The sequence below is a fragment of the Chlorocebus sabaeus genome, chromosome 4 (genome assembly GCF_047675955.1).
Source record: "Chlorocebus sabaeus isolate Y175 chromosome 4, mChlSab1.0.hap1, whole genome shotgun sequence".
Taxonomy (NCBI): domain Eukaryota; kingdom Metazoa; phylum Chordata; class Mammalia; order Primates; family Cercopithecidae; genus Chlorocebus; species Chlorocebus sabaeus.
The window spans coordinates 30,834,919-30,861,203 of NC_132907.1; the positions used below are offsets into that span (position 1 = coordinate 30,834,919).

The following is a 26,285-nucleotide window of genomic DNA, read 5'->3' on the forward strand; positions in this document are numbered from 1 at the left end:
TTTATCTTTGTCAGTGTAGGTAAAAGCTTGCCCAGGTTTTTGATGTTTTCCTGGCCAAATTTTTGTTTTGTTGATTCTATTTTTCTATTATGTATTTCATTAATCCCTATTCTAATCATGTATTATTTTCTTCCTTATGCTAGCTTGGGGTTTAGAGTGCTACTTTTCTAGTTCAAAGTATAAAATTATGTTGACTTGAGATCTTTCTTCTTTTTTAATGGAGGCATTTACTGCTATAAAATTTCCTTTTAGCACTACAGTTGCTGGATCCTGTAAATTTTTGGTATGCCATATTTTTGTTTTCATACGTATCAGTGTATTTTCTAATTTCCATCGTGCTTTCTTCTTTGACCCAACTGGTTGTTTGAGAGTGTGCTGTTTAATTTCCACATTTAGTGAATTTTCAGTTTTCTGTTTATATGGATTTCTAGCTTCATTCCATGCGGTCAGAGAAGATACAATCTTTTAAAATTTATCAAGACTTACTTTGTGGTAATACGATGTCTTTTAACTTTTATGACTTTAAATACCAAAAGTAAACATGGATTTACATATTTTAATTTTTTCCTTAGTTTCTGGGGGCTATAATACTTGTCACTAGGTTATATAACATATAACATTAATATTTATATTTATATTCATGAATTCTGGGTTTATGTTATAGTATTTCAAATTGGACACAATTAGGCTAACCACGATTTATTTTTTACTTTGTTTCCAGAGTACATATATTAATATAATAAATACCAGAAGGCAATTTTAATATTAAAAAGATAAGCAAACAGCACTTATGCAATCCATTAGTGATACTAGTTTTGACCGAATGGTTGCTTTCCAAGGTTGAGGTAAACACAATCTCTAATTTTTGTTTATTTGTTTTACTTTAATAGCATTCAGTTTATGTTCAATTACATTTTCCAATGTCATTTTATATTCAAAATTGAGGATTTTTTCCACATGAATGAAGCAAAACTTAGTTTTTCTGTAATAAATAGAAAATGTTTTTCCTTTACTTCTGTTAATGTGGAATACAAAACAAAACTAGATATTACCAATTAGTCTATTTATAATTATATAGCTATATATTAAAAACTTAAATCCATTGGTAAAGTTTTAACAGCAAATATAGCCTAGAGATTTTAACTTTTAAATTTAACCTAACGTGTAACATATTACAAAATTATATTTTGTCAGGAAATACATCAAAGAGTCTCATTTAGGTTGTGGAACAGACTGGATTAGATCATAACTAACAGTCATGTAGGATAGATATGTGACCCCATTTTACAGATTAAAAATAAAAAAGGAAGGCTCTAGCTTTGAGTTTAGTTGATTTGCCATGGGTTACATATGTGATGGAGCTGAGTCTTCAGCCAGTTTCTGTTTATGTATCTGTGATAGTACCATGAATTTCAGGTATTTCAAACATTAAGACAATTCAAAAAGCTTCTTTCAGTAGCCTGTCATTTTATATTAAAAATTTGAGAAGACAGCTATTTTTAAAAATCATTTTATCCATTCTCTCTAAATACAGAAATATATCTTACTTTAAAATCGTTTCTTTGGCATTAAAAGAATAAGCAACCCTAATTAATGTTTATGTCTATTTGTAGCCTCAGTTGTTCTCAAGGAATGGTGGTGACAGACATTTGGAAATATAAGGGGACATTTTTTGATATAATAAACGGGGGGGGGGGACTTACTTCTGGTTAGGTGTGCTAAATGTTCAGCAGTGTTGATTTAGTTTTATAGCAAGCAGTGTTGGGTTAGAACTGACTAACAGGTGTCCTTTTAGGAAATACTTTAGAGGTTACTTATTTAGCAACCTTTTTGAAACAAAACAAGGAATTAAGGAGAAAATGACTCATAGGTAGTTAAAATCTTAACTCAAGCTTATTGGATGAAACTCTCTTGTTGGATCATGTCTCAGACAAGGTATTTAAGTAGCAATATTCATATCAAAACAATGCTATACTTTCTAAATCTACAAATACAAATTACTTGACATGGTAAATAATAAGTAATATCACTTGGTAATCAGTTTTATAAATAGCCATTTAGAGAATAAAAAATCTATTTTATAATTTTAGACTTACATACAGATTTTGTTACTAGTACTTAATATTTTAAATATACAGATTTTGTTACTAGTACTTAATATTTTAAATATCATCCCAACAGGAAATATTGTTCAGAAATACCAGACTCCATTAATGTAATGACAATTCAATTTAGAAAAAAATTTTTATCTGATTGAGAGATTTTCTCTTGAGGGTTAAAAAAAATCACTACTGCTTCAGCTATGTCTTATCTCCTCAAAGCTCTGCTGCTTGTGTTTCCAACAAAATCAGTGCTCATTTGAAAGGAAGTTGTATTATCAGATTCAGCTTGAAAAAGCTATATGGCCACCAGTTGTTTGTATAATCTCTTTTAAAAGTGAATATTAATGTATCCTTTATGTGTGAATTCTTAGGACCCTAAGGAACGCAGAAGAAAATAACTTGAAAGTGTAAGTTTCACAGTGAACTCAGAGTTTTTTCAAGTCATTGAAATTCTCTCTCTTAAATTATCTTTGGAATATTTTTAGAAATTATCCTATGGCTTTTCATTTTCTCAGGCCAGAAAAAAGTAACAAAAGAATACACAGTACCTGTGGCATGTATTATTGTTTTCTCTCTTTGCTATTAGAAAAAAAGGATATTTATGTGTAGTATTGAAGAAAAAATTAATAGAACAAAATGAAATATTTTTAGATTTATATTATAAAATCTATAATTCATACATAACCTTGCATTATATCCAGCTACCTATACAATATTTCATTGCATCAGAAATGCATAAGATATATATTTTAAGTGATACTATAATGCAGTAGCACCTTTATTATTAACAAAATAATGGTCTTGTTCACAAAGTAGTAGTATCTATTATTTCTCAACAACATCTTGAATTATTATAATATAATCTTAGCAAAGTTAAAACATGTATGTAGAGTAAGATTTTGCCAACAAAAACCACTTCATTGCCAGAACAGTTATGAAGTTTTTCTGCAACACTTTATTTTTGAGTGAATAACATCTGAAGCTGCTTTTGTTAATAACACAATCCTGATACTGGTAAAGGCAAAGATTTCAACGTTTAAACTGTTCAGTTGTTTGCAAGGTTTCAACTGCAAATTATAAATCTGTAAATATTAAAACATTTCATATTATCCTATTTTAATGAATGTTCTAATAGCTGCTGAAATTTATGAGTATACATCTCATTTAATATTCATCTGTTTTAAGTCATAATACATATGTCCTACTTCATGTGCACTGCAACAATGAAAGATGCAGCTACAGTTATGGGATGGTAAATCATGGTAGTAGCTCCACCAGCTGGCAAAAAAGGTCTGACACTTTTAAGCCTATCTTCAGATCATTAACATACTCCTCAAGTCCCCGAAAGAAAGAAGTTAGAACTGCCCCTTCCCTCTTCTCCAGATAGTTGTTACCTTACTTTTTGGAATTTCTTTTCCTCTTCTGGGACTACCTTGATATCTATTTTAAACCACTCCTCTTTTTTTTTTTTTTACAGATTTTTTTGAAGGTAATTTTTTATAGACAAAAGCAAATAAATTTAAGGCCTTGAATACAGTATTGAAGTCCTATAAACACTTTGTGGTCTCACAAATCCCATGGTCATTTCCCCAAGGTGCTGTTGTTCTCAGCATATTGGTTAAACTTCAGTTTGTACAATTACTTAGATTTCTTAAATTTGCATTGTAGTTTCCAACCAAATCTGCATCTGCTATATGAAACAAATGGACAATAGCCATGCACTATTAAAGTATCATTATACCATGCCAGAGTTAACTTTATTTCAGTATAAGGCAAACACTGTTCGTCTCTTTTATTTTTAACATTTCATTTCTTCTGATTCTTTCTTGGTCATAGTTCAGATATGCAGAAAATAGACAAGTCAGAGAATAAACAAAATAATCTTTCAAGGTACCTTTCCATTCTGAGTTCACAATTCTATTCTTATGTTCCCAAGTCATATCATGTTTTAGAGCAGTGTAATTGTAACCTTGACTTTTTGGATGCACATAGGTATCATCTGCGGAGCTTTAAATAATACTGATGTTTGAGACCCATCTCCAGAGATACTGAATTAACTGGTCCGGGATATGGTCTGGGCATTGGGACTTAGTCAAGGTCATAAGCATGAAAGAACAGAAACTAGGCCAGGAACTGTGGCTCATGCTTGTAATCCTAGCATTTTGGGAGGCCGAGGCAGGTGGATCACTTGAGGTCCAGCCTGGCCAACATGATGACCATGGCCAACATTGAGACCAGCCTGGCCAACATGATGAAACCCCGTTTCTACTAGAAATACAAAAATTAGCTGGGCATGGTGGTGGGCACCTGTAATCCCAGCTACTCGGGAGCCTGAGGCAGGAGATTCACTTGAACCTGGGAAGTGGAGGTTGCAGTGAACCAAGATTGTGCTACTGCACTACAGCTTGGGTGACAAGAGCAAAACTCTCTCAGGAAAAAAAAAAAAAAAGAAACTAGTAGCCAGAATTGTTTTGTTTCAAAAAACCAAACCAAACCTTAGCTCTTGTCTTCCCTCACCTCATGCATTTTTTGTTTTTCTGTCTGCCAATGTGAGTTGAGGACCTTGGAATTTTCCAAGATCAGATGAAAAGTTCTGTTTCATAATAATGGTCTTATTTTGTAGTTGGTCTATTTTGGGAAGCAAAATTCCTGAAATTTTAGATTAAGATTATGAATGCTGACGGTTGTCTCTCCTGGAAGTTCTTTACCTCCTTATTAGTATTATCAAACTAAATGCTCATTTGATTGATTTGAAATTAATCTGAGAAATTCACATTTCACTTACTCTTAAAAAAAAAAAAAAGATGATTGCAAACTGTAATTTCCTAGAAGCTGGTTATTTTATGTCATTTTGAAAAATATTTTAACTGCCAATATAATTGTACTTCACACATATAAAAAAATCAGAACAAAAATTCCTTCCAAATTTAAGGATTTTTTTGGTTCTAAAATAAACTTAAAAGATTTACATGTATTCAAAATAATGGCTCAGGCCATTATTTTGTAGTAGGGTTTTGGTCAGTAATGTGAGTTATATTAGATAATTATCCAATCCTTAACTTACATGAACAATAGCAAACTGTTTGTAATGTTCCTTTTTGCATCTGTCATGACAGGTGCTATGAGTGTGGTTGATTGGAAGTGGCCCAGCCTTAAAGATAAATCCTAGCTTTCAAATCATTTAGATCTGAACATTGTAGAAAATGTCACTAGGAAATTGCTTAGACTATAGACTGCATCTCTTTCCATCTTTAATTAATACATTTTAAATATATTTACTGGGTATCTCTCCATTATTTTTCTCTTATATCAATGTTGGGGTTATTATGGTATTTCCTGATAAAGTTATGCCCAAAGACCAAGAAATACCCCTATGGATAGTTATCTTTCCCAGTGGAGAGGCACTCCTCAGGATCAAGAAGCCAAAACTAAGCAGAAACCATTTATTGGAAAGAGGATAAGATATAGAGTGCCATATATGGACACTTCTGCTGTGCAGTGCAGAATTCCAGAGGGCATCCTTCATATACAACTATGCCAAAGGTGCTTGCTGGAGTTGGGCAGTATGGGATCCCTAATTTCAAAGCTCTCATTGCTTTTCTAAATTAGAAGAGTGCTGGAGTGCATAAACTCAGGTGGATAATTCTCTATGATGAGGTAGGCTAGAAGCCCTTTAGGGGGCTATAAGTTAAGTTTATAAGTTATACATTGCAAATTGCATTATCTAGATTCTGATGAATGGATCACTAGCCAAATGAGAAACAAAACACTGATTTTATTAATATAGGCAATCCCTCGTAATCCCCCAAATGCAAGGCTTATTGGTAAACTGGCTTAAAGAAGGAGGGGCTTCTTGTTCCCTTCTCTACTTTACATCTTGGGATCCATATAAATAAAGACGCAGAACTAAGCCTACAGACTGGAAGTCTCAGTTCATTTATTCAATCAACTCAGCTGCATAGATGAAGTAGAACTCAGAAATGTATGACAGGTTACTATTATTTAACCTGTTACAAGCAGAAGAGAATGAGAACAGTGAATTGGCTAAAAGAGGCCTTTCCTGGGTTCAGAAAGTGAAGGGCAACCACTGTGCTACACAGTACAGGAAGAAGAAGTGAAAGGGAAAAGAATAGGCAATTCCACTCCAAAGCAATGACTTTGAACACGCAGACCACTACTAACAACACAAGCCCCAACCTTTCAGAATAGCCACTATTCTTCACAGGTGAAGGATTCTGTACACCATCATTGCGTAAGTATGTTTTTCTTCTTTTTTTCTAGCAGTACCTGAGATAGATATGTTGAAATCTCCAAGTGTGATAGTGGATTTATATCTATTTCTTGTTTTAATTTTGTCAACTTTTGTTTTATATATTTTAAAACTTTAAGTTGCATACAAATTTATGGTTTTATGTTTTCCTATGGAATTGCCTCTTTTATTACCATGAAATGTTCCTTTTTTTCTCCAGTAATTCCTGTCTAATTTTTATATTAACACAGCCATAGCTGCTTTGATTACTGTTTACACATATATAATTTTATATACTTCCAACCTTTCTGTGCCTTTATATTTAAATGCCGTCTTTTATAAACAACATATAATTGGTTCTTTTCTTAACCCATCTGCCAATCTATTTTAGTATGAATTTTTAATGTTTACATTTTTTATTTGTTGTATCTGATCTTTATTCTTTTGTATTTCTTTTATTGCTTTCTTATGGATCAACCAAATATTTTATATTATTCCATTCTGTATTAGCTGTTGGTTTTTGATAAATGTTTTATTTTAGAATAATTTTATATTTATAGAAAAGTTACAAAGACAGTAGAGAGTTCCTGTATACTTCACACTCAATTTCCCTTATTACATTAATATAGTAGTTAACAACTAGTTAGCCAATATTAATACATTACTATTAGACTCATTATACATTCCCCATGAGTCAATGGGAATTATGGGTTTTTGGGAGGAAGTCCAGAGAGGTAGTGTCCTTATTAGCTTTTTATACATTTATTCATTTTCCTTGAATAGTTTCCTCCAGTGAGTATGCAACTTTTATTTATGACTGTATACTCTAAATTAGTATTTTTGTCACAATGTAAGAACTTTACCACATTTTAACTCCATTTACTACTTTCACCATTTTTGCAATAACTGTCATATATTTCATTTTCTGTGTTTAAACTCACCAGATATTATTGTTATAAACAAATAACATTTATTCGTATTTACCCACATAATTATCCTTTCTGGTGTTCTTCCTTGCTGAAGTTCTATGCTTCCAGCTAGGATCCTTTTCTTTTGCCCTAAAGAGCTACCTTTAGTTTTTCTTGTAGTGTAGGTCTACTGGATACCTGAAAAGTTTTTATTTTACCTTCATTTTTGAAGGATATTTTTGCTGGATAAAGAATTATTGGTTAGCAGTAATCATTAAATAGCATCTTTAATGTTCCATGAGCACATCAAAGATATTATTCCACTGTCTGGTCCTGTGGTGTTTCTGTTCAAGTCAGTCATCCTTGCTTCTTGGAAGGTAACTTTTTTTTTCTAGATGTTTTTAAGACTTTTTTTCTTTATATTTGGGTTTCAGCAGTTTGCTCTATATGATGTCTCTAGATGTGGTTTTCTTTCTATTTAGCCTAATTAGGCCATGCTGAGATTTATCAATATGTACTGTCTGTCTTCAGTTTTGGAAAATTCTTGACAATTGGCTCTTCAGATATATTTTTCTATTCCCTTCTTGCCCCTTGAGGGTCTCCAGTTACACATATTCAACAGATTATATCCCACACAGTCTGCTGTTAAATCCATATAATGCATTCTTAATTCAGCTATTGCACTTTGTAGTCCCAGACTATTTCATTCTTTTTTTATAGCTTCTATTTTCTATTGGCTGTTTTTACCTTTTTATCTATTCTTTTTATCTATTTTCATTAATATTTTTTTCCTAATGGATATTTTGAAGTCTGCTAACTCCAACATCTAGATTAATGAGGAGAGATGTTTCTATTTTGTACTTTCTTTTTTGATTACTGGTCACATTTTCCTAACCCTTTTTTTAATTGTATGAAAGACCCATGGAGACTGAAGTTAATATTTCCCTTCAGAGAGGACTGGACCGTTCTTTTTTCAGGCAGATAGAGTGAGAGGCTCATCCCCTCAATCTAATAAATAAGCAGGATTGGGTTTGAAGTTAGGTTGCACTTTCATTATACTCAATCTAATTTCAAATGTCTTAAGGACACATGACCTATACTGTGTTTACTGCTGCCTTATTCCTTTAATGGGACTTTATTCCAAAGCACTATGGAGTTCACAAAGGGACTGCAGAAAATTTTTAGGGTTTAGAGTGTTGTTTTTCAGGTCTGGACTCCCTACTAGAGCATGGTTCTCTGCATTTTTTGCTTAACAGTTTATAAGGTCCCTAGCTCTTCTAATCTGAAAGCTGTGCCTTTCAGAGGTTGTGGATGTTGCTCTTTAGCCATCCATCCTATATAGGTTTAAAATATGAGATATATCTTAAGGAGGATTCTTACTATGTGTCTGTTATAGTATATACTCTCCCTGTAGGATAACTTGATTCCTAAACTCTGAGACTACAAGAAATTTCATTCTTTTTTAGCCAACTGTTTTAGCCTTTTTTACTCCCAAAGCTCTTAGCAAATGTCTCATGTAGAAAATTGGCTATATGTTTGGACTCCTCTTTGATAACCATAGAGACATGTCAGTCTCTATGGTTATCAAAACTTCTGCTGATTTCTATTCCCCCTCATAAAGTCCTCTGCCCGTGGCTAGACTAATCTTCAGACTCAGAAAATACTCCCAGGAAAGCAAAGAGCTGGCAATATTAGCTTTCCTAGGGGGCTCTGACCATACTGGAGTTTTAATTCACCTAGTCTTCAATTCCATCTCTCTCAAATTTATTTTTAAATATGATTTTTATAATTTATAATTTCCCCCCAGTTATTGCCACTGAGAGTGATGGCTTGCTACCACTTACTATATCCTACTCAGAAGCAGAAATTCCCACTCTAGTTGTTGCCAGAAATAATACACCTGACTTGTATATGCCCCTGCTCTTTCTCAGGGTTCTGTGGTTGTTTTCTCATTGTTGTACTCAGAATCGGGTCACATTCATCCCTCGAATCTGGCCTCCTGATCTGCCATTTCCATCTTTGCAGCTGCTGATCAAATGAGATTTCTACTCTTTTAGTGTTGAAGCAGAAGAGGACACCCCTGAGCTCCCTTTTGCTACTGTGTCTCAAATGTTGTATAGATGAGATCTGCTATAACTCTTCATAACATTTTTGATCACTTGGGATAAAAGGTATGACACAACATCAAGAATACCTGCAGCTATTGCACAGACTTGGATTAATCCTGAGGATACTTTTGTACTACTTGCTCACCTCTGTATCCCAGGAGTGAGTATCCACCATCATCCCCAAGAGTACTCTACGCTTCATGATTGTAGAATAGGATAAACCTACACCTACCATGAGGTCTCGCAGAAATGGAGTAGGTTTTCCATCATCTCACTTAAGGCCTACATACTCAATCTTCATATTCTGTACCAAACTGACCACAATTTCCCAGAATGATTCACAATGAGTACATATATTGCCCATGGCTCTAACAAGGTAGTCACACAGTGATCAAACTTTAGAACACCTAAACATTTCTGAAATATTTTTTAAAAATAAATGACACCATTTATTGATATCAACAGTCCATTTTGAGTTAAAAGTGATGTTGAGCTCCTTCACTTCCTTTCTGCCCCTTCTAAAAGGTTTAAAAAATCTAGTATCAGTCATCTTCTTATATCTTTGAACACTTTTACTTGGTGTCATTTATTCTGCAGGGTCATTAGGTAAAGCACTATTTTGGGACACATTATTAAAATTGTGAGCTCTGGGCCAAGGTCAGGACTATGTGGCCACCACCCTTTCACACTAGGAGATTTATTTATTGTGCTAACTTCAGAAGTTTTGTGGTTACTGGTTGAATTTTTAACGCACAAGCATACATGTGTACTTTTATAAATGCAAGTATTTTTATTTATTTATTTATTTATTTATTTATTTATTTTTTTAGCCTTTATGCTTTTTATTATTTATTTGTTTATTTATTTAGAGATAGCATCTGGCTCTGTCACCCTGGCTAGAGTGCAGTGGTTTATTTATTTTTTTATTTTTTTTAGTAATCATGAGAGCAAATATTTATTATGTTCCAGACACTAAATTAGTGCATTACATTCAGAGACACTTAGTTTTACACAATGATTTTAATAGTTAAGTACATTCTTAAATCCCAATTTATATTTCTTTTTTTTTTTCTTTTTTTTAATTATTATTATACTTTAAGTTCTAGGGTACATGTGCATAACGTGCAGGTTTGTTACATATGTATACTTGTGCCATGTTGCTGTGCTGTACCCATCAACTCGTCAGCACCCATCAACTCATCATTTACATCAGGTATAACTCCCAATGCAATCCCTCCCCCCTCCCCCTTCCCCATGATAGGCCCCGGTGTGTGATGTTCCCCTTCCCGAGTCCAAGTGATCTCATTGTTCAGTTCCCACCTACGAGTGAGAACATGCGGTGTTTGGTTTTCTGTTCTTGTGATAGTTTGCTAAGAATGATGGTTTCCAGCTGCATCCATGTCCCTACAAAGGACACAAACTCATCCTTTTTTATGGCTGCATAGTATTCCATGGTGTATATGTGCCACATTTTCTTAATCCAATCTGTCATTGATGGACATTTGGGTTGATTCCAAGTCTTTGCTATTGTGAATAGTGCCGCAATAAACATACGTGTGCATGTGTCTTTATAGCAGCATGATTTATAATCCTTTAGGTATATACCCAGTAATGGGATGGCTGGGTCATATGGTACATCTAGTTCTAGATCCTTGAGGAATCGCCATACTGTTTTCCATAATGGTTGAACTAGTTTACAGTCCCACCAACAGTGTAAAAGTGTTCCTATTTCTCCACATCCTCTCCAGCACCTGTTGTTTCCTGATGTTTTAATGATCGCCATTCTAACTGGTGTGAGGTGGTATCTCATTGTGGTTTTGATTTGCATTTCTCTGATGGCCAGTGATGATGAGCATTGTTTCATGTGTCTGTTGGCTGTATGAATGTCTTCTTTTGAGAAATGTCTGTTCATATCCTTTGCCCACTTTTTCATGGGGTGGTTTGTTTTTTTCTTGTAAATTTGTTTGAGTTCTTTGTAGGTTCTGGATATTAGCCCTTTGTCAGATGAGTAGATTGCAAAAATTTTCTCCCATTCTGTAGGTTGCCTGTTCACTCTGATGGTAGTTTCTTTTGCTGTGCAGAAGCTCTTTAGTTTAATGAGATCCCATTTGTCAATTTTGGCTTTTGCTGCCGTTGCTTTTGGTGTTTTAGACATGAAGTCTTTGCCCATGCCTATGTCCTGAATGGTACTACCTAGGTTTTCCTCTAGGATTTTTATGGTATTAGGTCTAACATTTAAGTCTCTAATCCATCTTGAATTAATTTTCGTATAAGGAGTAAGGAAAGGATCCAGTTTCAGCTTTCTACTTATGGCTAGCCAATTTTCCCAGCACCATTTATTAAATAGGGAATTCCAATCAATAGAAAAACAGGGAATCCTCCCTAACTCATTTTATGAGGCCAACATCATCCTGATACCAAAGCCTGGCAGAGACACAACAAAAAAAGACAATTTTAGACCAATATCCCTGATGAACATTGATGCAAAAATCCTCAATAAAATACTGGCAAACCGGATTCAGCAGCACATCAAAAAGCTTATCCACCATGATCAAGTGGGCTTCATCCCTGGGATGCAAGGCTGGTTCAACATTCGCAAATCAGTAAACATAATCCAGCATATAAACAGAACCAAAGACAAGAACCACATGATTATCTCAATAGATGCAGAAAAGGCTTTTGACAAAATTCAACAGCCCTTCATGCTAAAAATGCTCAATAAATTAGGTATTGATGGAACGTACCTCAAAATAATAAGAGCTATTTATGACAAACCCACAGCCAATATCATACTGAATGGGCAAAATCTGGAAAAATTCCCTTTGAAAACTGGCACAAGACAGGGATGCCCTCTCTCACCACTCCTATTCAACACAGTGTTGGAAGTTCTGGCTAGGGCAATCAGGCAAGAGAAAGAAATCAAGGGGATTCAGTTAGGAAAAGAAGTAGTCAAATTGTCCCTCTTTGCAGATGACATGATTGTATATTTAGAAAATCCCATTGTCTCAGCCCAAAATCTCCTTAAGCTGATAAGCAACTTCAGCAATGTCTCAGGATACAAAATTAATGTGCAAAAATCACAAGCATTCGTACACACCAGTAACAGACAAACAGAGAGCCAAATCATGAATGAACTTCCATTCACAATTGCTTCAAAGAGAATAAAATACCTAGGAATCCAACTTACAAGGGATGTAAAGGACCTCTTCAAGGAGAACTACAAAGCACTGCTCAGTGAAATAAAAGAGGACACAAACAAATGGAAGAACATACCATGCTCATGGATAGGAAGAATCAATATCGTGAAAATGGCCATACTGCCCAAGGTTATTTATAGATTCAATGCCATCCCCATCAAGCTACCAATGACTTTCTTCACAGAATTGGAAAAACCTGCTTTAAAGTTCATATGGAACCAAAAAAGAGCCCGCATCTCCAAGACAATCCTAAGTCAAAAGAACAAAGCTGGAGGCATCACGCTACCTGACTTCAAACTATACTACAAGGCTACAGTAACCAAAACAGCATGGTGCTGGTACCAAAACAGAGATATAGACCAATGGAACAGAACAGAGTCCTCAGAAATAATACCACACATCTACAACCATCTGATCTTTGACAAATGCAAGTATTTTAAAATGAAGGCATCATATCCCACCAACATCCAATGTCATATAGAATTAACAAGCAAGTTCTATATATGTGAAATAACGAAAAGAACAAAAATTGTGAGTGTATGTGCAAAAGGAAGAGTTGGAGGGAAAGAGGAAGGTAAAGGGAGAGGGAAGGAGGTAAAGGAAGAGGGAGCGAGGAGAGAATGAAACACTGCTCATAATTTTTAAAATAAGTTATGAAGTGGTGATACTTGAACAAAATGTACAATTTGCATTATAAGTGATTTGGGTCATAAACTTAATATAGAAGCAAAAGGCTTCTGAAATTCTAAACTCATAAGTAAACTGTGTAACAAAAATAGAACCTGATTCTGCCAAACTAAAAAGAAGTTCAGAATTTGCAGGCCTTTTCAAAAAATTATCTTGTGAACAAAACTGTTGTGGTTTCAGAGGAAATGTAAAGGTTAATGTACCTTTCTGCTCCAAGGCAGTCCCCACGTCTATAGCATATTTTAAATTTTCTCTGACTTACCTCCAACTTTCTGAGAAGGTGGATTTCTGGGTTATATTCACACTCATGCTGTGTGAGCATGTACTGTTTTGTTTTCTATTAGAGATAATCATTCTTTTCCATGTGGAGTTCTTTGATTTATACTGAGCATGTTTAAACTTGCAGCACCAGTCTAACACCTTCAGACAAACTAATGACCAAATAAAATAATTCCCCAGGCTGTCATGAAAAATGGATGGATTGTCATAAATATATATCAGACACTGGCATTTCAGCTGCATGTTTTTCTTACAGCGAGTAAAATTAAGATATGGAATTTTTAATTTTTGTTAAAAATTCCTTTGACTCGAGTATGTTTAGAAAATAAATTCAACAACGCAGAACTTTTTGCAAAAATATTTTAGTGAAACCTCTTTGCTACTTTGCTTTGTGTATGTATGTGTGCATACATATACATGTAATTATATATATGAATGATTGGTTTCTCAGGGAATAAATTAACATAGCATAGATGGAAACCATATCAGTTGGATACTGTTCAAATAAACTCAGGATTAAATGCCTGGAAATGGCAGGTATTTCAGGGACAGGATTTACAATTGAAAGAGTCATCAGTGCAACTAGCATCTGATGAGAGATTAAAAAGTGCCAGCTCACATTTATCTAGATTATTTCCATTCCTTTTTGTATTACCCATTTTATGTATTAATACATGAAATATGTATTTGTAAGAAGAAAAAAATTTAAAACATGTCTGCTTACTTATTAATTATCTTCACAGGGCGAAAAGGACAAGTATTAGCTAGTTTTATACCTGAGTTCAAGCTTTTATATAAGCCTCTTTGGTTGGAAAATCTGTAATTGTTTGTCTTTGCAATTTTGTGTGTGTGTGAAAAAAATCCCACTAATTTTGTGGAGCCAAAGGCATTCATGGGAATGTCTATTTTTTTCCCCATAAGATCCCCCTTTCCACCTTACTTCCACCTACCAACCATGAAAAACTAAGCCGAGAAGTAAATTTCTTAGGGAACCTATTAATGTTGTGTAGATGGCGTCTTATGTGAAATAGTGTGGTATAACTTGAAATCACAGATGCTAATTTTCCAATATAACCCTGATTTTGTACAATTGTTATTTTTAATCAAGATGATTCAACCAGTATGTGATTGTGTGGTATATTAAAAAAAAATTAGAAATAAAGAATAAAAAATTCTACAAGTCATGAAAGGGAAATTTATAGCCTTAAGTAATAATTTAAAGAAAGTAAAAAGGATGCAAATTGACTAAGAAAGTCACCTTAATATGGTATGAAAATAACAAAATAAATCCAAAGACAGTAACAGAAAGGATTTAGTAAAGAACAGAAATGAATGTACAAAAACAAAGATACAATAGTCAATTCTCAAATTTGGTAATTTAAATGGAATAATAAAATTGACAAATACTCAGCAATATCACAGAAAAATATGAGTAATCAGAACTCAAAGAGCATAACTAGACATACAAGAGAGATTAAAATATTAAAATATTATAAACAAAGACCAACAAATTTGAAACAAAAAAATTATCAGCAAAAAGATATATAAACTGACTTAGGAAGAAATTGACAAAACACAGTATAAAAAAATAAATACAATTTTACTCATAAATAAGTAAAATTCTGAAACAAAATATTAGCAAACCAAATCTAGCAGTGTTCCACTGTCCCAACATTAGAACATCAATTACAATGTATTAATATGATTCAGTGCATTAAAAATGGAGGAAGTAAAGCCATATGATCATTTCAAGAAATGCTGAAAAACCTTTCACAAAATTAAACTCCATTCAAGAAAAACTACAGGTATTAGAAATTAGGAACAGATGAGAACATTCTTAAAACCTGATGAAGGGTACCTACCAAAAATACAGAGCAACAATTATACTTATTTGTAAATATTAAAAGCATTCCTTTTAAAATCAGGGATGCTATGATCACTTTTTCCATTCAAAATCAAATAGAAGTCCTAGCTCAGAAAGTCTGGCAAGCCGGGCGCGGTGGCTCAAGCCTGTAATCCCAGCACTTTGGGAGGCCGAGACGGGCGGATCACGAGGTCAGGAGATCGAGACCATCCTGGCTAACACGGTGAAACCCCGTCTCTACTAAAAAAATACAAAAAACTAGCCGGGTGTGGTAGCGGCGCCTGTAGTCCCAGCTACTCGGGAGGCTGAGAGGCAGGAGAATGGCGTAAACCCAGGAGGCGGAGCTTGCAGTGAGCTGAGATCCGGCCACTGCACTCCAGCCTGGGCGACAGAGCCAGACTCCGTCTCAAAAAAAAAAAAAAAAAAAAAAAAAAAAAAAGAAAGTCTGGCAAGTACAAAGAGAAAAAAGCATATGCATTAAATTGAAAGATATAAAACTGTCCTTATTTAAGATAATATTGTCTTCACTGAAAGCCACAAAAACCTTATAATTAGACTTAATAAAAGTAATTTCATAAGGTTGTTAACTATGATATCAACATATCAATATCAATATATTTCTAGACAACAATAAGAAACCATATAAAAATCTCAGCAAGATTGTATAATATTCAGAAAAGTAAGCTATTATATGAAAAAAGACAGGTGTTGAACACTTTGTAACAAAACATAAGGGAAGGATTCTAGATAAAGACCTAAAAAGTAAAACTACAAAATAAATATTTAAAAACTCTAAGTGAGGCCGGGCATGGTAGCTCATGCCTGTAATCCTAGGACTTTGGGAGGCCGAGGGAGGAGGATTGATTGAGCTAGGAGTTCAAGACCAGCCTAGGCAACATAGTGAGACCCTGTGTCTACAAAAAAATACGAAATGAGCCAGGCATGGTGGCATGCTCCTGTAGTTCCAGCTACTTGGGAGTCTGAGGTGGGAGAATTGCTTGAACTGGAAGGTTGAGGCTGCAGTGAGCTGTGATCATAGCACTGCACTCCAGCCTGGGTAACAGGGTAAGACCTTGTCTCAAAAAGAAAAGAAAATCAAAGTGAAAACCTTTGTCGTCTGGGAATAGGGAAGAACCTAAATAAAAATTTCAGACACAAAGTGAAAAACATTTAATTATATCAAAGTTAAGAATTCCTTACAATGAAAGATACCATGGACAAACACTATGTAGATGATAAAAATGGCAGAAGAAATTTGTAATGTCTAAAGTAGATAAAAGATTAATATCTAGAATATAAAAGAAATTTTATAAAACCAATAAGGGTAGAAACCCCCTTAGTAAAATAAGCAAATTAATTACAAAAGAGGCATCTGAAAGGCTAAGAAGTATTTAAAATGACATTAAACTATTACCAGATGAATGCAAATTAAAATGAGTTTCTAATTCTCATTCCCTGCCAACATTTTCCATAGTGCTAATTTTTCCCAACCTTCCACACTGGTAATAGGTGTCTAGGCTAGTCATTTGGGAGAACTGTTGGCAATATTTAGTCAAGCATACTCATATACTATGACCCAGATATTCTGCTTTGGAGTCTATATACCAAAGAGATATTCACAGTCCACACTAGGATATTCATTAGAGTGTTATTTATTGTGACAGAGAGTTGGAAGTATTCTAGATAGTGAATAGATAAAATATGGCAAATGCACACCTTAGTAGAGCATTAATTAGAAATCACAGATTAGAGGTACACATAGCCACTTGGATGGATCTAAAGGCTAGTGCTAGGTGAAAGAGAAACAATGCAATATATAAAACCATTTTCATAAATTAAAAATATATGCGCAGAAACAACATACATTCTATAAGAACACAAAATGACACACATTAAGTAAACCCAATGTAATGGTTGGCTATGGGATGAGAGTGAAGTAGAAAGAAGGATATGGGGATAAAAAGAAAACAAATGAGTATGTGGAACAGTGATGATGGTATGCCATAAATTAAGTGTGACTGGGACAATTTTTCTGCACCGAAGTTTCAAAAAAGGAGAGAAGAGGACAACATAGCAAGTACATGGGAATAAATCTAGCCAAAAGATGTGCAAGATATTTATAAAAACATTATAAAACTTTACTATAGGACATCAAAGGAGATCTAAACAAATGAAGAGATAAACCATATTGATAGAAGAATTTTTACTCTAATCAATACTCCCCAAATTGATTTATACATTTAATAGGACCCCATTTCCCAAGTAGAACATAGTTTTTCATGCAACTTGACAAGATGATTTAAAAATTTATATGGAAGGGCAAAGGGCCAAAAAATGGCCAAGACACTCTTGCAGAATTGGAAGAGAGGATATCAAAACTTATTAAGTTTTTAGTGACTGAAACAGTATGGTATTGTTATAGGAATAAAAAATTATACCAATGGACTCAAAGACCTCAAAACGGACCCACATGTGGAAATTAAAGTATGACATATTAGTACTGTAAATCAGTGAGGAAATGATACATTATTTTCAACAAATGGTGGTAGAAAAAAAAATCCAAAGAAACTGGGTCTCTAACTATAACAAAGAAAGTAAATCAATAAAAAAAAAAAAAAGCAGCACAAATCAGTTTCAAAGATCTTTAAAACTATTTGAAAAATACATAGGAAAATATCTTTATGACCTTGGGGAAAGAGAAGAAATTCTTAAGCAAGTACACACCAGAAAGATGGTGAAGAAATTGAAGAACTACAATTCATTAAAATATATCAAAGTAAAAAGAACCCACAAACTGGGAGACAATAGCTGCCATTCATATAATTAACAGAAAAAAAGTCACTAGAAAATATTTTAACACCTTCAAACAACAACAAAAAATACAACCAACAGAAAATTGTAAAAAGGCATTTCACAGATGAAATTTAAAGATCAGTACACCTACAAAGCTATGTTCAACCCCCATCAACAATCACAGTAATGGAAATTAAAACCCCAATGAGATATCATTTTATACCTATCAAATTAGTAACATTTAAAAGACTGAAAATATCAAATGTGGTAGACAAAGCTGGTGATAAATCATCACAACGATTTAGGAAAACGGTTTTGGTTAGGTTATGAAGTTAAAGACATGCTTTTCTTATGACCCAGCCAGTTTCTACCTGGCATTTATTCTAGAGTAACTCTTATGCTCCAGGAGTATCACAAGAGTGTTTATAGCAACACTCTATAATAAAAATTGGACCACTCAATTGTTCATCAACAAGAGAATAGATAAGTTGGGTTGGGGTATTTTCACATAATTGACTACAGTGTAGAAGTAAAAAGAATGTGGCCACACTTACTGAAATGGATGAATTTCATATTGAATGACAAAGCAAAGCAGAATATATACACTGCTACCATTATAAAACTTAAAAGACAAGCAAAATTAAATAACATGATTAAATATACATATGTATACTTATACAAAGAAATAATACAAAATTCAGGGGAATCAGGGTAAACAAAATAGAACTACAGAAGGTACTTCAATAATACTGGTAATTGAGGAGTCCAGTTCCTGATTAAAATCCTGTGTGTGGTTTTTTTCAGGCCTCAACAGACCATTACAAAGGCTTTATCTGGCAGGATTAATGGGAAAAAGTCAGATTTGTTGTACAACCAGTGCATTACAATTTCTGAAGGGAGCTGCGGTCAAGTTCAGGCTCCCCTGGCTGCATATACACTTTCACATATTTATATTTGTATTCCCAGCACTTCGTTACTAGTTATAGTTACCTGAGGGCTTGTGCAGAGTTCCTTCTGTGCCTCTACAAAGGTTTTCTTACGGAGGTTGGAGAGGGGGAAACACTTTTCTCCACTCTGACTCAGTGCCCAGTGCTTTCCCACTCCTAGCCTTTCCTCTTTGCCATGCCTCCTGACCTCAGGGTCTGAAAAACTGCTGGAGCCTTTTGTTTGGGACATTCTCCATAGTGAGTGAATCCTTACTTCTGCCCTGCTCTATGTGGCCCTGGACCAGTGTGCACTATTGCATGAGAAAACTGAACAGGAGGAGTCAGCATTTCCTCTGGTTTTAGATTCTTGCTTACACTATTGCAGTAAATGATTAAAGGCTTAACTCTTTCATTTTTGGCTTGATACTTTAATCGGCTACTCCAGACACCTGATAACTCAGCTCTTGCCCAGCTCAGCTGAGCTCCTGGTAGAATATATGTATTTCTTATGTTGGGTGGTGTAATAATGCTACTTTGAACCTCCTCCATGAACACACATTTAAAAAATTAAGTTCTTTGGAACTCCTATGGGGAAGACAAGTAAGATGAAATCACAAAGAAGCAACTGCTTAAATTATAGCTTCTGTACTACCTCAGAATACAAGAAGACACCATAAAAATCCTAGAAGAAAACCTAGGCAGTACCATTCAGGACATAGGCATGGGCAAAGACTTCATGTCTAAAACACCAAAAGCAACGGCAGCAAAAGCCAAAATTGACAAATGGGATCTCATTAAACTAAAGAGCTTCTGCACAGCAAAAGAAACTACCATCAGAGTGAACAGGCAACCTACAGAATGGGAGAAAATTTTTGCAATCTACTCATCTGACAAAGGGCTAATATCCAGAACCTACAAAGAACTCAAATTTACAAGAAAAAAACAAACCACCCCATGAAAAAGTGGGCAAAGGATATGAACAGACATTTCTCAAAAGAAGACATTCATACAGCCAACAGACACATGAAAAAATGCTCATCATCACTGGCCATCAGAGAAATGCAAATCAAAACCACAATGAGTGAGATACCACCTCACACCAGTTAGAATGGCGATCGTTAAAAAGTCAGGAAACAACAGGTGCTGGAGAGGATGTGGAGAAATAGGAACACTTTTACACTGTTGGTGGGACTGTAAACTAGTTCAACCATTATGGAAAACAGTATGGCGATTCCTCAAGGATCTAGAACTAGATGTACCATATGACCCAGCCATCCCATTACTGGGTATATACCCAAAGGATTATAAATCATGCTGCTATAAAGACACATGCACACGTATGTTTATTGCAGCACTATTCACAATAGCAAAGACTTGGAATCAACCCAAATGTCCATCAGTGACAGATTGGATTAAGAAAATGTGGCACATATACACCATGGAATACTATGCAGCCATAAAAAAGGATGAGTTTGTGTCCTTTGTAGGGACATGGATGCAGCTGGAAACCATCATTCTTAGCAAACTATCACAAGAACAGAAAACCAAACACCGCATGTTCTCACTCATAGGTGGGAACTGAACAATGAGATCACTTGGACTCGGGAAGGGGAACATCACATACCGGGGCCTATCATGGGGAGGGGGGAGGGGGGAAGGATGGCATTGGGAGTTATACCTGATGTAAATGACGAGTTGATGGGTGCTGACGAGTTGATGGGTGCAGCACAGCAACATGGCACAAGTATACATATGTAACAAACCTGCACGTTATGCACATGTACCCTGGAACTTAAAGTATAATAGTAATAATAATAATAAAATAAATAAATTAAAACAAAAAAACTACACATTTGGTACAGCATACACTGCTCAGGTAATGCATGCACCAAAATCTTGGAGATCACCACTAAAGAATTTATCCATGTAACCAAACACCATGTGTTCCCCCAAAACTATTAAAATCATAATAATACAAAAAAAAAAAAAATACAAGAAGACAAGGGAAAGTGTGGAGTTATCCAGAAGGTACTCCATTCTTTTAAAACTTTGGGTGTAGCGTAGAAGGTAGAATACAAGGGACTGTTTTAAAGAACACGCTTGAAATGATAAACTTTCTTTTCTTTGGTATGAATCCTTTAAGACTAGTTTTCTAATATTTGATTTCATATTTTGGGGGCTAAATGTGACCTATTTAAAACCTATCTATGGCCGGCAACAGTGGCTCACACCTGTAATCCCAGCACTTTGGGAGGCCAAGGCGGGTGGATCACCTGAGGTCATTCATTATTCAAGACCAGCCTGGCCAACATGACGAAACTCCTTCTCTATTAAAAATACAAAAATTAGCTTGGCATGGTGGCACGCGCCTGTAATCCCAGTTACTTGGGAGGCTGAGGCAAGAGAACTGCTTGAACCCAGGAGGCAGAGGTTGTAGTGAGCCGAGATCGTGCCACTACACTCCAGCCTGGGCGACAGAGCCAGACTTTGTCTCAAAAAAATAAAATAAGTGAATAAAAAATAAACAACAAAACCTATCTATACCAAATCTCTAGATATTAAATTTTTACAGTTACCACTTTATAAAATAGTATGTCCTTATATAATGTCCTTAAACTTTTCTTCATTCAAATCGCTGTGTAAAGTTATATTCTTATGTTACTTTCTTTGAGAGTACCAATTTCATGCACCAATTTTTATTTTGCCACAATCATAGGGGCTCTGCTTCCATCTCATTTTGGTGTAGGTTATTGCTGTACTGATCTTGTTGGTCTTATGCAGAAGTTCTTCCTGTTCCCTGAAGATCACAGTTCCTCATATCTGGACTTTTCTACCAGGTCCCGTAATGTCATAATTGTTAAATAATGAAAACTGCACAGTAGTTCATGCTCTGATAAACTATGGTTTTATAAAAGATGAAATTATATTTATGTCCATATTGTATGTTCATACAGTAACAAATTCCCAAAGCAGAAAAAGGTATTAGATACTGTATTACCTTTATTCCTTATATTTTTATAGTTAATTTAGTTATAATTTAGAAAGTACTTTCACATTAGCCCATTTATCTTTACTACTATATTAGTTAGGTGGGAAAGACATAATTATTCCTATTTTACAGATCAAAAAAAAGATCCTATGACACCTCTGAAGTCATGTTGATACTTAGACCTAAAGCCAGAAAGTGGTATTCCTCAACCACTGCACATCTATCTCTAAAACACCCTGCCACCAAGGCTCTGTTACTTTCTATTTGTTCTAAACTTGTGGGACAACTATAAAATATTAAAACTAAATAAACTTAGCTTCTGCTAATGAATGCATTATTAGGAATCTTTATACACAGTACTAGTGCCTTTGTTAAATATTGTCACAGGATCCCTAGGGTGACACCTCGCCAGCCAGAAACCTCTGTAGCTGGCGGCATCTTCTGCCTGAGTATTGCTTGTGCCTGCTGGGCTAGTTCTCCCACTTGGTCTGGCAGGCTGTGCTTGGCTCTTACTACCGGCTCAGATCCCACATCTGCCAAGCGCAAGCCAGGTGCAGAATGGCGAGGGGTGTGTGGTTGAGTGAGCGCGAGGTCCAGCCACTGTGCACAGCCGGGCATGCTGGCTGCTGTGGCGGGGCAGGGAGCTCCAGGTGCTGGCTCTGTGTGAGGCTGCGGCTGGATGCGATATACTTCATGTGGCTTCCGCTGTGGGCACCCGAGTCTGGATAGGGAAACACAGTGGTGCCTGGAAGCTTGGAAACACCAGGAACTGCAGAACCCCAAGGAGGGTGTCACAGCCCTGGCTCAGGGATTCTCTACATCTGGGCTCCCCAAAGGGCTGCAGCTGTTCTTGTCTTGTCACCCTCAACGTGGTGAGCAGGGGACAGGGGTGTGTTTCAGCCCTTATTGTGTTACAGTTCTTTTAGTCCTGCCACTCAGCAGGTCCTGAGTTCTTGTCCCACATTCAGGAGGAATGAGGTACGCAGACAACTGGAGGGTAAGGAAGGTGGAGAGGAGCTTCACTGAGTGGCAGAACAGATCTCAGGAGACCCACAGTGGGTAGCTCCTATCCGCAGGCAGATTGTCCCGCTGTCTCTACAGCCCTCAGTGGAGAGGAGACTCAGAGTGGGCAGCTCCTAGCCGCAGGCAGGTCGTATTGGCAGGTAGGCTGTCTCACTGTCTGCCTGAGTCTGGCTGAGTCCAGGGTTTTATAGGCTAAAGAGGGGAGGAAGTGTGTACTGACTGGTTCATAGGTGGCCATGGGCTGTCCTGGAAAAAGCACCATAAGTTCTCACTCTGGTCCATAGAACTGACAGCCCAGCCCCCAGTCTACAGGTTTGAAGGTGGGGCTTTACCAGGGACCTGTCCCCTTTCTGCCCAGGAGCCTGTCTACCTACTGCCACCATCAACCTGCCATCCATGGTGCCCACAGTGCCCAAGCTATTCTTGCCAAGGGGTGCCTGCAGGTTGTGCTGAGCTGCCCTCAGCTCCCATCAGTCTTCCTCCCATGCTTGTCAGCACCCAAAGTTTGGAGTGGGCCAAGGCAGCAGAGGGCTGGCATGTCAGCACTGCCCTGAGAATGTGCACACCTGGCTGGGTTGTGACAATGCCTGGGCTTGGCCTCAACTTTGCTCTGAAATTGGAGTGGGTGCCGGGAGCATGGAGAGGCCCAGCAGCAGGAGTGGGCGTTTCTGAGCCTTCAGGGGCAAGGGGGCTTCCACAGTCCCCAAGAGTACAGGGATGTCCAGGTCCGCAGCCATGGCTGGGTGGCTGCAAGTTTGCCTGGGTGGGCAGGGCTCCCACCCCGTCAACTTGGAAGCGGGCAGGGCTCCTGCCTGTTCCTGGCTCCCACCTGCTCTGTGGAGTGTGCAGCCCTGGCTACGCCTCCCCGACTGCAGCTGGCTTCATAGTAGCAGCCGCTCCAGATGGGCCGCAGCTGCCATAAATATGACTTTTGTCAAATCTGATACTTTTGAGACATATTTTCATTATCTATGTACTAAACAGTGAAAGCATGGCAAAGTCTATTTAGTCATGAGTCTTCGAATTTGCTTTTATTGTATAGTCTTCATTTTCTTCCTTTGTACATCTGTAGTTTTCAGCAAGGAGATACTTAGCAAAATCCTTACTTAAAATTGATTAATACAGAAATATATTTCCTCTAATATTTCTGAGACAGGAGGAAGTTACTTTTAAGAAGAGACATTAGACAAAATTACCAGACATTTCTTTTGGCATTAGATTTCCTTACCTCCAAAAAGATGAAATGCTTTTCTGCAGCTTGGTAGGGGCCATTTTGCAGAGTTGGATTTCTGAAAGCTTTGTTTTATTTTCAAATATTCTTTAGTAAAGAATGTTTTTGTGGCATTGTTCAGTTCTAGAATAAAGCAAAAGAAAATAGGATTTTGAAACCAATTTGAGTAAAATGGCAAGAAAATGACAAGTGAATACTGTAGTATTTTGATACTATTTGATACAATTCAGACCCCTTTAAGTCAGTGAAGACAAAAGTAGATTCAACTTTTTTTTTTTTTTTTTTACTCAACCAAATACAATTTCCCCAAGTCCACATTTGGTGCAACTCTGATATGCCTACACATAGAACATAAATCTACTGAGTAGCTCCTATGTCAAGTATTATGGAGTATATAATGATAAATAAGACATTGTCCCTGACCTTAAAACAACTGTAGTCTAAAACAGTGGTCCCCAACCCCTGGGCCACAAATGGGTAGCAGTCCCTGGCCTGTTAGGAACTGGGCCACACAGCAGGAGGTGAGCCATGGGCAAGTGAGCATTGCTGCCTGAGCTCTGCCTTCTGTCAGATCAGTGGCAGCATTAGATTCTCATAGGAAGTGAACCCTATTGTGAACTGCACATGCAAGGAATATAGGTTGCACTCCTTATAAGAATCTAACGAATGCGCCTGTAATCCCAGCACTTTGGGATGCTGAGGTCAGGAGTTCAAGACCAGCCTGGCCAACATGGTGGAACCCCATCTCTATTAAAAATACAAAAATTAGCTGGGCGTGGTGGCGGGCACCTGTAGTCCCAGCTACTTGGAAGGCTGAGGCAGGAGAATTGCTTGAACCTGGGAAGTGGAGGTTGCAGTGAGCTGAGCTGAGATGGCACCATTGCACTCGAGCCTGGGTGAAGAAGTGAGACTATGTCTCAAAAGAGAAAAAAAAAAATCTAACGAATGCACAATAATCTGAGGCGGAAAAGTTTCATCCTGAAACCATTCCCTGCTCAATCCTTGGAAAAGCTGTCTTCCACAAAACGGGTCCCTTATGCCAAAAAGGTTGTGGACTGGTGGTCTAAAAGAAATACACAGGTAGACAAAAAAGGGGAATAACGTGTTATGAGTGTAGCAACAGAATAGCTAGAGTGTAATCTGGGCTCAGGAGTGATAGTGAAAAGGAAAAACACTTATAGAACTTTAAACTTCATAATCTATTTCAATCTATATGTGATGGGTTGACCACCTGAGTCTACTGCTATATATTTGAGGTAATTTTAAAAATGTGAAAATAACCATTCAGAAGCTTACTAATGAGTTAAAAAGGGAAATAGTCATTTGAAGTACACACAGACCAACTGGAGAACACATATGATGGTATTCACTTTAAATGGTAGAAACTCTTTATATCTGAGCCATAGAAAGCAAGACATGATCTGAGTTGGACCGTTTAATGGAGAACAACCTCTTTGGCTGGTGCAGAGCTAGTTACTAACCTGAGAAGTAAACTAGGTTTTCCGTCAACCATCCCCTCTTACTTTCATCCTGCAATGATCACCTGTAGCATTTCCTCAGTTTCCATCCTACTTCACTGCCTTGAGCTTTGGCTCAAGTGATTTGAATTAAATTTTCTCAGTTTTTCTTAATCACTGCCTTGGGTTGATTTTTACCTAAGAAATTTAAAGGGAAAACTGATTCACAAAGTTTACAATTAACAACAAAAGGGAAAATGTGAAAAATACACTACTCTAGGCAACTGAAGTTATCTATTAACCCTGCAACTCTAACTCCCTTCTCAATTGCACACCCACGAACCAGCATACAAGTTAGAGAAAAGGTATTTTCATGCTCATCATGTATGCTGCAGGTTGATATGACTGTAGTGCATTTAAAAATCCTTCATATGTTTAAGAGTTAAATCATTTCAAGTTAGATATTCTCTCA

General features: G+C 36.4%; 1 protein-coding gene across 5 annotated transcripts in view; it reads right to left on the minus strand.

Annotated features, from left to right (window-relative positions):
- RNF180 (ring finger protein 180) overlaps positions 1 to 26,285 on the minus strand; it is a 225,599-nt gene that overhangs the window by 15,752 nt on the left and 183,562 nt on the right. For 4 of the 5 annotated variants that reach the window (XM_007973766.3, XM_073014740.1, XM_073014738.1 and 1 more), the window contains one exon: positions 24,354 to 24,479. In XM_007973766.3, coding sequence (XP_007971957.2) covers positions 24,354 to 24,479 — 126 coding nt within the window. Of the gene's footprint in view, positions 1 to 24,353; positions 24,480 to 26,285 lie in introns of those variants that run through there. The other variant, XR_012092764.1, reaches the window with a different exon arrangement.